Source organism: Vidua chalybeata, chromosome 12, assembly GCF_026979565.1.
Source record: "Vidua chalybeata isolate OUT-0048 chromosome 12, bVidCha1 merged haplotype, whole genome shotgun sequence".
Lineage (NCBI taxonomy): Eukaryota > Metazoa > Chordata > Aves > Passeriformes > Viduidae > Vidua > Vidua chalybeata.
In genome coordinates this window covers 15,285,670-15,297,987 of record NC_071541.1, presented here as the reverse complement: position 1 = coordinate 15,297,987, position 12,318 = coordinate 15,285,670, and the positions used below count along the sequence as shown (strand labels likewise).

The following is a 12,318-nucleotide window of genomic DNA, read 5'->3' as shown; positions in this document are numbered from 1 at the left end:
AAAAGATTTTTTTTAAGGATTATTTCTCCTGAAAACATGCATCATTATTCAGAATTCTTTCTAATTCTTGAAAACAACAATGGAATCCTTAGAAATCCCTCAAAAAATACATCATTTCTCTTCATTTAAAAGACAATGTATACTTATGATTCAAATATTGCTCTAGGGATTCAAGAAAAAGAAGCCACAGAAAACCTCTCTTCTATCTCACTAATACAGACACAGATCCATCTAAAAAAGACTGGAACAAAACAGAATTGGAAAAGCTTAAAGCACAAGATGTACTCACCAGTAATTCGGAAGTATTGGTCAAACAGGCCAACATTGACTGACTGCAGGTCATTAAGTTTTAGCACAAAGCAGCAAGAGAGATGGAAAGAACTGTTTTCACAGTCTGAGTTTTCTTTGTTCCAAAAATCTGTTAAAGAAGTATACATGATAAAAAGGTTGAAAGAAAAAGATTGTTCTGTCCATAAGCATAATTTCTATATTGAAGAAATAAATTAAGAAAAAACTGGGTACAGTGGCTAAAAATTTCTTGAGCAAAATACAAGCAAATTTTATTAGGAGCATTTTTACAAACATTTGTCACACACCAGATTTAAATCAGCACACGCTTTAACTGAATGCCCACCATGAGGTTCATTACCCTTCACTTTCCATTTTCATTATGAGTGGGACTATGAAATAACATCAGAGAAAACTATGGATCCCATGGCATCTAAAAGGGTCTGTCTGAGAAGCAGACATGACTCAAGACCCTGGTTTTTTGAACATAAAAGCCTTATGCAAATATTGACCCCTTCAACTAGGAGGTCTAATTAAGAATATTGACCAACATTAGTACTTAGACTGAGGAGAAACACAGAGAGAGGGATTAAGTTGGTAACATGATTAAAGGATCAAAGTAACTATTTTACCTGACTGGTGCTCATCTGCATGAATGAAAGAATCATCCAACAGAAAGTAAATAGCTTTTGTTGAGAGAAGCACACAAGCCATCACTTCCACACTGGGAGTCTTGTAAAACAGAACTGAAGACCACATGAGGTGTCTCAACTCTTCATTTTCCACCTAAGATGTTAATTTTATTTCATAAGCACATAAATTTTGATATTTCAGACAGTTTCATCACCTTAGAGGCAACTTTAGACCCCAGAGAAACAACTTCAAAATCTTAAGCACCTGAACATGCTCTAGTCAAAGACAGGTGGTTCACCTCAAAGCTGCTGAATGAGGCCACAATGGCAGCCACTGAAAATATCTTGTGTTTAGAGAAGAAAATTATTTTTCTGTTATAAGCAAATTATTCCTTGTTTTCTGATCAAAATTAGAAAAAAAATACAGAAAAACATCTCATTTATAAGAAAGACTTTTTAGGGCAGACAATGTAGGCAAAACTTTAATCACGAGCTGAGCAGTGGCCTCCCAAACCTCAAGTCTGCTGAGCCTTTAGGTGCTTCTGAGGGTTGGATTCAAAGACCCTGGAGAGAGGACAGGAGCACAGCTTGCCACTGCAGCTGCTGTTCCAACTCAGCATCTTCCCAGCTTCTAACTTGATGGGCTTACTGTGAACCTTTAAATGAGTCACCTGCTTTTTTTATCAGCTTCTCCTGATATAAAAAGAGAAGCACAGCTTGTAACTGTGCTTACTTAAAACATTTGGAAGAGAGGTAAGGGAATAAGCAAAATGTATCTTTTTCTCAAGCTTTTCAATTTGTACTCAGATTTATCACTCAAAAAGCCACATCATAAATTTTGGGTAATATTTTTACTTTTCAATCTGATGTTTTCCAGATACACTTAAATGCTTTTCAGAAAACAGGTTTATCTGTTCATGTTTCTGGAGTACCTGCAGCCATGAACATGTGTTGCAGTCATGCACAATATGACAAAAGTAAGTCAGAACACTTATTTATTGACGTAGCTAAGAACCATCCCAAAATAATTTCATTCCTGTTATTTTCTTTCCTTTTGCCACTTTAAAGAAAATTGAGGAACATTCTTGGAGCAATCACATCTTCAAGATATAACTAGTGTACTCTCCTGTTCAGCACCACAGATCCTGAAGGCAAAATATGCCTTGCAGGATCCCAATTGCTGTAGCAGAGAACCCAAAATGGAGTAACACACAGATTCTTGATCAAAATGCTTTCAGGTTTCCCAGAGCCTAATTCTTGTGGCTAAATTTGATCAGGAAAGTGTTTATAGATACTGTGTAGTACAGAAAGGACACAAAGCATGTTTTTGTACATTTGGTGTAGACATGATACCTCTGCAATGTTGCTATGGAAAAATTCAACCAGGGCTGTTCCCTTCAGCCCAGCCACATACTGCAGAGACACAGAAACATGCAGGTGAACAGGAATCTGGTTGTCTTCTGTTATCTTCTGCATAAGAAGCTCAGATGGGTATAAGGATGACAATGTCAGATGAGGCTTGCAAAAACTAGAAAAGATCCAGAACACAAATAATCAAAATGCAAAGATCTACACAGCTTTTTCCCTACAACAATATTTGTATTTCATTAAAAAATTCAAACCAGGTAACTTCCATTTTTAATAATTTAAATTATTTATATCTTGACCACAGCTGTCAACCTGCCATGACCTCAGCCTGCAGGCACATGAAATAAGAAGTTTCCTTCCATCAGAAATTACATTTTACATTGCAGCAACAAAACAGAAAAAAAAGGTGGACTGGTACAGTCCAGGATAACCATTCACACTTACACCAGACTAGCACAATGCAGAAGTATTTCATCAATACTACTACAGTCCAAACCCAACCACAATGACAGCAGCAAACACAGGGCTCAGACCACATCAAGCACTGTGCAAGAGACCTTTCACAGGAATCATTACCTGGCTGCCTGACTGTGTCTGTTTGCCTCCACAGCATGATTTCTTACAGCATCTGATTTGCTTGAAGCTTTGAAAATAACAATAGTCTTAACATCCTGGAGCAGTGTCCTTAGAAGGCTGTAGATTCTTAGAAAGTGGAATTTCTCATGAGGTAGAACAAACACTGCTGTAACCAATCTGTATCCAACAAGCAACTCCAGCACGTGTCCATCCAAAAATGAACCCTTCTGCTGTGTGGCACCATGAGCTGGATGCAGCACGAGTGATGCCAGTGGAATTCTATTCAGCTTAAATACACTTCCCAACTCTTCTGTGCCTACCCATTTACCTGGCAGTAAACTGAAATCCACCTTTACTATGTACAAATGCTGGGGTGTTAGAAATATCCAACACGGATGGACCACACAGGGACTCTGGTCAGAAGATTTATATACTGAAGAATAAAGTGCAGAACACAAAACATTCTTTGACCATTCCTTGTTATTGCCAGCTGACTCTGGTTGATGCAAGACTTTCTGAACATTGGTGTTATTCCCATAAACAAGATATGTTGGGAAACAACCTTTTATTTCAACATCTTCAGCTGAAATGCAATTCAATTCCATAAGCTGACAGAGAAATTCTTGGAGATTTGCTTTTCTACAGTACCATGTGGAGCTTGGTAACACTGATGTGTAGTGTTGAGAGCAACAGGTTTGTAAACAGGAATAAAAGTCTTGAAGATTCTGGGAGTCTGAGACAATAAACAAACAGTGGTCACTGTTTTTCAGCTTCAGAGTTAAACAGATTTCTGGCAGGAGAAAGCCAAATTCTATCAGATCAGTGTAGGGAAAACACAGCGTTAATTTCAAGGCAGAAGGGATGTGCTGGCAATTTCCTCTCAATTCCTGATGAGGAATCTCAAACACAGCTAGCATCTCATCGGTCAAAACCAAACAGGAAGCAAACTGTCTGAGTCCTTTATGAATGTGAATTGAAAAGCTCCAGAGAATTTTGACTATGTCAACACTCTCCATTGGTATGTTGTCAGATGATTGAGCATCTGAAGTAGTGCTGAATTCAAAAGTCTGATCTCCTTCATGAAGTCCCATTTCAAAATATCCATCTGCTTTGTCTGTGGTTGTGGAATTACCCACAGGGCTTCCTTTATTCTCTGTGAGGGAGGGGGCAGATTTCTGCACAGCCTGCACTATTGATGCAGAAAGGTGCTGGATAAAGTCTTGGTTGGTGGCAGTGTAGGACATACAATTAAAAGGCAAGATGATGGTGTTGCATGGGTCAGGCACTGCACAGTGTTCTCTCTCCAAACTTCAAAAGAGAGAAGAAGCCACAGTAAGTACAAACTTGAATTTAAAAACAGTTATGGCTACCTACAGTTCACGGTGCTGCTTCTCAGAACTTTGATATTTGCTCTTGTTAATACAATTAAATCAGTGTCATTTTGTAGAACATTTTTGTTCTGCACAGCCATTGATTTTAAAAGCTGGTAGTGTGTAATTCTATAGAAAGTAAAAACTAAAATGTTTAACTCCTCTTTCCTTTCCCATCCCCAGTAAGCACAACCTCACAAGCTAAAGGACTAGACAATACAGCCATTGCTGATTTTGAAACCACCAGCTGCATACCAGGGTTCAAAGGTTAAAATCACACCATATTTTGGTTCAAAAAACCAGAGGCAGAATACAATGGAAGAGATTGTTTTGCTGTAAAGGCTGTGTTTAAGAAAACAGTATCCACTGTTATCACCCAAAATCTAACAAGGATTTAAACCAGAACTTATTTATGTATCTTACCACACATGATGACCACCACCATACTCTTTGCATGAAGCCAATAAAGAGGCAGGTGCCTAAGGGGAAGAAAGTAACATCAGGAAGCTGTAAAAGACTTAAGAGTTCAGCACACATGAGAAGCAAAGTTAATGCTGGCTCGTGCTTTTTAAAATTGGCCAAGTCCTGCTGTTTTCACAGGGAGCTTAACAGCCATCCTTTGAGGACCCAAAAATACTGTTTGCTTTAGGTTGGGCATTCAGCTAAGGCAGAAGAAGAATGAACTCTGCTGCTGACCTGAGAACAGATCCAACCTGTGACCCAGGCATTTCAGCACTCTACAAACTTTTACTGAATTAGTGTAACATGAAGCCAAACACTAAGGGAACCTGACAAAGACCAACTACACTGGTAGCAGAGGAAGAGACACCAAGGCTTCCTGTCTTATTCCTTGAAGCCATGCATATGAAGAGTGCTTCCAATACCACAAATGAAATCACAAACCAGAAGTTATCAGACAGGAGGAGATTGAAGAATACAAATTAAGGCCATTGCCTATTGACAGGGAGAAGGTTCTTCTGCTCTACCAGCAAGTGAATCGCCTTTCAAAAACTGATACTGTAATATGATAAGACACAATTCTTATGCTCAGCATCTAAATGGCTATTAAATGATGCTATACTAGAACTGGGTAAACATCTCAAAGCCATAGTGGCAACAGTTCTCTGCAACTCTGGTAAACTTGGATTCTGCATTTAATTTATAAGCTGGACCAAACACCCTTGAATCAAATTTGGGGCTGCCTCCTTTTCCACTAAAACAACTCTGAGAAGAAAAAATCCCTTTGCTATGGACTACTATGATAATCTAAGTTTAACATCAGAAATAAGTTTGCCAAAGCTTATTAAAATACTATAATATAAACAGAAGTGTAGCAATTACCTGAATTTTACATCTGGAGTCTGGTATTTCAAAGCATCTCTGGGGAACTGTATGGTCTGTAGGAGTCGAATCACTGGATTGCAAAAAACTACTGGCTAGGACTGTTTCTTCACAAATTATTTCTAGAACAAATATAAACAGATCTTTGTAAGTAAAACAAAAGTAAATGTCTACTAGCATCTGCCAATCAAGTGGAATTAAAACTGTATAATCAAGATCTAATCATAAATCATTAAAACTAAAGGATATCTTCACACAATAGCCAGGAGAAAAAAAGCAAGTAGAGTTTTAGTTTAATTAAAAAAAGACTGCTACAGCTTCTTTCTCAAACTAACAATCAATTTGAATGTCAAATTCTGCTGTAAGAAATCTTGACACAGTTGAGTTTTAACAGAAGTAGTCAGCTGCTAGGCTGGTAGAGCACTCTTCATGAAGTTTGTAGCACACTCCCAAATTTCTACAAGCTTCTATTGAACAATACCTGTAATATCTGTGTACAACCTTCAACCAGACTTAGAAGCTCTGATCTCTCAAATGCCACTTAAGATATTATCTCACCTTATTTGGAGCCTTTTTCAAGGGTTCAAAGCTGAATCATCAGTAAAAACTTATCATGAATGAATACAAGGCAACATTCTCAGGGACGTTTGACTTTTTGCCAGTTTGATATTCACAGCATTGAACTGACACAACAGAGCAAATCAATTTTTAGTATTGCCACTGAGCCAGCCAGCTCAAGTATTTAAATATGAAAATAATAAAAAAAAAAATTACAGTGTGGACATGTTTCTGGCTTGAGCATAAAAAACGTGTATGTATCTTTCTGGATTTATGGTAAAGGTCAGCAGATTACACCAAGACATCTCATGGTCAGAGGAAACACAAAAGGTATTTATTACTAGAACAAAATACTGTGTTAGCAAGAAGGAAAATCAAATTGACAGGAAAACCGAACATGACAGCATTATTTTTGATTTTCTGTTTCCTATATAAATATTTTATCTTCTTCCATAAGCCATTTCCCAATGACATTAAGTATGAATAATATGTTACGGAAACAGATGGTGTCTAGAAAATGCAGAGAAAACAATTCATAGAAACAGCATATCAGGAAATTAATTCCATTATTCATGACTTAAGGTCTAACAGTAAAACTAATTGCTTCGTATATTTCCATTTTCTTTAAAATACATTTCTCAAAACTGGTATTTTGAAAACAACCCATCATAGTTAGATATGTAGCAAATAATAAATTTTTATTGTTGAAGCTGAGAAACAGCCTGCACAGGCCTCATTTTCCCATTATTCATAAAAGCCTTACCCAAAATTCTACAGAAGGAATCTTATGGAAAAGGACTACAGTAAATAAACCTTGACTTTTATACCATTCTATAAAACTCTTAAGTCCTTTAGACAGATCTATACTTTCTTTTCTCCCAAGATTTGTTTGCTCCTAAACCTTTACTGTAGTAGAAAAAAAAGTATTGATAAATAATTTAAACAGTCCCAGGGGTTGCTGACATATATTTTTACATCAAGTCCTGTATAAAACTGCAGGTTGTTACATAGTTACAGGACTGAGATAGCTTGTGACATGCTTAATATTTTAAAACAAGCATTTACTTGATTTTGGAAAAACTAGCATTCTTTCTGCAGATGAAAAAGGATCTAGAAGGGCTACAAAGGCAAAATACATAAATAGCAACTAAATTTGTATCAAGGTGTCTGCCCCTTAATCAAATGCTGTCAGAACAGTTTCATTTTTCTAGAATGAACTAAGAAACCTCTGCTGATTCTGCAGAAGTCACATGGACTTTTTCCAAAGATCAAGCTCCTCAGGGATGCTTCTCTCCCTTATCCACCAATCCACTGATTAATGGTAAGAGGAAGCTATGCCACCCCAAGAAATTGAGAAGATAATCCCTGCTCTCTTAGATGGGTACGAAGTATTCTCTCACTATGCACATTCTACCGCACTTTTCAATCAGACAAAACTCAAAACCAGAAAGTATTTTTATTTCTTTTTTTCAGTCACAAGTGAATATTCAGATAAGTCAGTCCTATGGGCTAAAGAGGAAAGTTAAGTCATTCTTCTAAGTTCCTAAGGCAGCAGGCACATTCATTTGAAACACAGAGTAAAAAATCGAGGTGAGGTCAGCAGGTACTATAGAGCACAACAGATGTGCTGAAATCACCAGCTCAGCCAGAACACTAATCCCACAGGTGTCTTCTACTCATCTCCTTTCTCTATCTTCCCCCTGGTGTGACAGAAATACAGCTCTTGCAAAAAGCACTAATGGAACATATGCTGCCTGAGCTCACATTTTGCAGACCAAGAATGGGTAGTGAAGGAATTTTAAAATATTTCTCTCTATGCCAGAGTTTTCCATTAAGGCATGACTATAAACCTGGAAATGGCATCTAGTCCTCTGCAGTATGATGCAGTAAAAAGTCCTGTACCCAAACTCTCACTCCAGGTATTTCACCACTACTGGGAACTACAGTAGGTTTTGCTGAGTCACATTCCATACAACTTTCAAAGCCAATTCTACCATGTCTTTGTGCTTGTCTTTAAAGCCCTAAATCCATGCACATAATATTCATGTATATCAATGCAGCTTAGAAAAGCAGAACCAAGAGGCTCAGCCCAGCAGCACGATACATACATGATTACCTTGGCTGGAGCTGACAGGACGAGGCAGAGAGGGAGAGGAAGGACGAACAGTAAGAGAAGAACAGTTTGATTTGGAGCTGGCAGCAGTGAGCCTGGAGTCCTCACTGATCTAATAAAGAAAGTACGCAGCAATTAAAGAAAAAAAACTAAATACACAGGACACATGAGATCCTGAACTAAAATAAGTCCACACAAGCTTTCTCAATTTTAGTAAAAGAAAAGTTAAGCCAGCTTTTTTCTTTTTCTTTTTTTTTTTTTTTTGGTGGGGGGTGGTGGGGGTAGTCACCTCCTCTAAATCTCAATTTTCACACTAGGAGGAATTCCACTAAGAATTCTTTTAGATAAGTAATTCTGATCACTGACTAATCACTGTATTGACAGAATTGGCAGTGTCACAAGTCAAAAGAATGAAAACAGGATTTCTACATTGTAGGGACAGAATCTCTTCTGTCCCTATGTTGATTTTCAAACCAAGACTAACCAACTACACAACACACAACCAGGTATGAGGGAAGGCAAGGAAGATTCAGATTTCTGATTCTCTCCCACTGCTGAATACCCACAGGAAAAAAGTTTGGGGAAGTAATTTCAGTACTCTCTAACACAGGCAGTAAAATCACAGCTCTGCAATACTTGTGTAAGTTACAAAATATGGCTGTTAAAGTCAACTGTGAATTCACTGTGTACACCATTAAGTAATTTTATCTTTTCCTCCCACTTCCTCTCTCTCGCCAGCCCACAAATAGAAGGTCAGATAACTACCAAAAATGCATTGAAAACTAAATAGGAAAAAGAGACAACATTAAAAGTTCGTACCACATTAAAACAAAAAGCATAAATATGTTAATGCTAAGGAGAATTTAGTGCATTCTGCTTACATCTAACTTGTAGAAGTAATTTTGTAAGCTTTTCTAAGCTGCACATTCTACTTCTCTCACAGCACCAGACTCACCTTTTTATCAGAGTTGCTGAGTTTGTATTTCACCTCCTTTGCTTTTTGAATAGCTTTTAGCACTTCCACTGTGTCTAGTTCCTTTTCTGTAGTAACAATGTTATCCAAACAAACCTAAAAAAAAAAAAAAAAGTTAAAATATTTAAAGTATTGAAAACGAGGCATTCTCCAATTTTTATTAATGGAATAATCAAAAATTACCATAGCTCAGTGCAAACCATGTGCATCTTTGTAACCAATACACAGAAACAATCACCACATTAGACCTTGAGCTAACATCACTTTAATGTAAACTCGGCAACATTTGGTAAGTGTAACCCCATTCCAGCACAACATTGTTTCAATATTAACAGACTGTTACCCAATGAGGGCAGGGTAAAAGCTCATTTAGGTCCGGGAGCACAGCTGAGAAACACTAATAAGGTTACACTCTCTAAACACCTTCTCCAAAGCACACTGAAAACTCCTCAGGTTTTCAGAGCATTTGCAGCACTTTCCTCACCAGGCTGAACAGAGGTAGAAGAGCAGCACTGGGGCTCACCTCTGAGGCCCTGTCTCCAAACTGAGCGAGGACTTTGGTCCGGTAGTCAGGGATGATGCTCAGCGGGTTGCTGGATAACATCACCTTCTCTAAGCATGGCAGGTTGCCAATATTTTTTACTTCATCAATCTGAAAGTGTCAGAATAAAAGCATGAATACAGACTGGCAAAATGAAAATGAGCACACAGACTCAGCATTGCTTCCATAGATTACATAGGTACAAGAACCAGGAAAAATCACTACAGCCGCTTTTATTTATTTGTGGTTTGATCCACTATGAGAAATGGCTTCTGATTGAACACACATTTTGACACCAAAAGTCAACAGTTACCTGTTCTATTTTGTTGTTGCTCAGATCCAAGTTGACTAATGAGTACAGTTTGTTAAGACCACACAGCCTTTCCAGCTGATTTCCTGCTAAATTCAGAGTTTTGATGTTTCCCAGTTTTGTGTGAACACCTTCTAGTGATGTAAGTTTGTTGTAGGATAAGTCCAGGTGAACAAGGTTGTACAGATGCTACAACAGCACAGGAAATTCATGTCAAACACCAATTAAAACTGAACTAAGCTGCTATCTTATGGCTGGCTCATTTTATTGTGCAACACTGTTTTCATGCTGGACACTACACAGCATGAAAGACATGACCTGAAACTGTTCATTACAAAGGTTAAAGACTGTAGAAATGGAATTTCCTCCACAGCATTCTTACCAACCCACACATACAGCTGGCAGTGAATGAATTAGTTAAGAACTAAATGTATATGTCAATATTGGCAAAGAAGTTAAAATATCCAGGAGCAATTAAGAAATGCATCACTAAAAGAGTACTTTATGTTACAAAGAAGCAGCTATTTGGGCTGAAGCTACTCTTCATGAAGATGAGTAACAAAATTCGAAGCATGAAAATCTGTGTTTTAAGGTCCCAGGCAACTGGGTAAAAAATTCATCTTCAAATGCATCACTTACCTGTAAATTTTCCACCAGAGACACCCCATTGTGACTCAAATCCAGGAACTCAATCTTTGGAATTAATTTCTGGAAGGGGAAAAAAAGTACATGTGTTAAATGTACTTTAGTTTTAAGTCAGGCCACGCTTCCTTCAGTATCTTCTGACCAACAAAAGCAATGGAAGGGTGTTATCCAATGCAGTCTCTCTTCCCAGCTTCTGGCATTAAGAAAACATTTGGTGTCACTGGGGGCATAAAAGAGCTGACTCTTGCTCTTAAAAAAACCAGGTTACTCTGAGGGGCACCGTTCAGTTTTAATCTGAAACCTGGTTTCTTACTGAAGACAAATAATTTCTCCTAGTTTATCCCCACTAACTATAGATCAAACTCAGTAATGCTGCTTTGGTCTTATCAAACAGATAAACCAGGGGATTTGTGCTACACACAAATCTGGATAAAGACAGTAGTACCAAAACGCAGAATAAGTCAATTACTGATTACACCAGCCAAGAATTACAAGGTCACACAAACTTGTAGAAAATGCATTTTAACTCAGAAATCCTTTTACTTTTCAGTAAGGTCTCAAACCTCAAACTTGATGCTGAATTCTGACATCAGTGTTTTGCATCTGCTTTATTTTGGTTGTAATCTCAGAATGGATTTGCCTTGACAGGCCAGTTAAGACCTACACACAGACTTGAAGCATCTTAAATCTACATCACAAAAAATCATGAACAAGGTAATTATGCTCCAAGTCTATGATGTCTGGTTGAGCTACACATATAACTATTACCTGCTTCACAAGAGTAGCTCAAGCAAAAAGCAACGTTCATATTTTACCATGCTCTTGTGATGAATGTTAATTTTTTTCTTAATATCTGATTTACAAAACAAAATTTAAAGTACTGGCAAAATACTCCAAATTTTGTTTTCATGCTTTTCATATTGTTTTGATGTCAAGAAAGCTGCCAGCAAGTCGTAGGTTTTTAAATATGTAGGAAGCTTCAGCCTTGATAACTACTCCAAAGCTGAGCCATGAGGTGTTTTTTCTTTTAAAAAAAAAATTTAAAAATAAATTCTAGTTGGCTCCTACAGCCAAGGCAAACAGTAAAAGCATATTTCAAAAAGTAAGAATTCATGGAAATGACTACAGAACACAAGATGATAAATCTATTCTCCTTTAGCAAAGGAAATGAAGTTCTTATAGAATAAATCTCCTAAGCATTAACTTGGGTAGATAACCAACATAAAGTGCAACTGAAAATTCTCCAGAAAAAGCAATAGAGCAAATCCAAAATCCTTTCTGTGTATAATGTGACGCAGATAAGTAATACTTTTTTCCAAAAATTAAAAATACTTCTTACCACTGAGTCATCAATTTCGGAGATGCTGTTGTGACTCATATCCAAAGTTGTTAAAGTTCTCCAAGTTGGGATAATTGCTGTCACTGGACAATTTGAATCCAGTGCGTCCTCTGGCTCCCAATGATCAAACTCAGAAGCCTCAGGCACCAGGATTTCCTGTTTAAGAGAGGGACACCAACATTTGGTTTACATCTTCAGGGAAAGCTAATGGTTTTGGAAACTATGCCAACAATCCCATATAAGCAAGCATCAAAAGTGTTCCTG

General features: G+C 37.5%; 1 protein-coding gene across 4 annotated transcripts in view; it reads right to left on the bottom strand.

Moving 5' to 3' along the window:
• Nucleotides 1-12,318, bottom strand: part of NISCH (nischarin) — a 29,483-nt gene that overhangs the window by 2,112 nt on the left and 15,053 nt on the right. The window contains exons 8-19 of one of the 4 annotated variants that reach the window (XM_053953818.1): nt 12,055-12,210; nt 10,710-10,778; nt 10,074-10,259; nt 9,743-9,871; nt 9,202-9,315; nt 8,250-8,358; nt 5,576-5,697; nt 4,658-4,713; nt 2,865-4,172; nt 2,274-2,448; nt 921-1,074; nt 290-418 (exon numbers count right to left, since the gene is read on the bottom strand). In XM_053953818.1, coding sequence (XP_053809793.1) covers nt 290-418; nt 921-1,074; nt 2,274-2,448; nt 2,865-4,172; nt 4,658-4,713; nt 5,576-5,697; nt 8,250-8,358; nt 9,202-9,315; nt 9,743-9,871; nt 10,074-10,259; nt 10,710-10,778; nt 12,055-12,210 — 2,707 coding nt within the window. Of the gene's footprint in view, nt 1-289; nt 419-920; nt 1,075-2,273; nt 2,449-2,864; nt 4,173-4,657; nt 4,714-5,575; nt 5,698-7,570; nt 7,834-8,241; nt 8,359-9,201; nt 9,316-9,742; nt 9,872-10,073; nt 10,260-10,709; nt 10,779-12,054; nt 12,211-12,318 lie in introns of those variants that run through there. The other 3 variants (XM_053953819.1, XM_053953820.1, XM_053953821.1) reach the window with 3 other exon arrangements.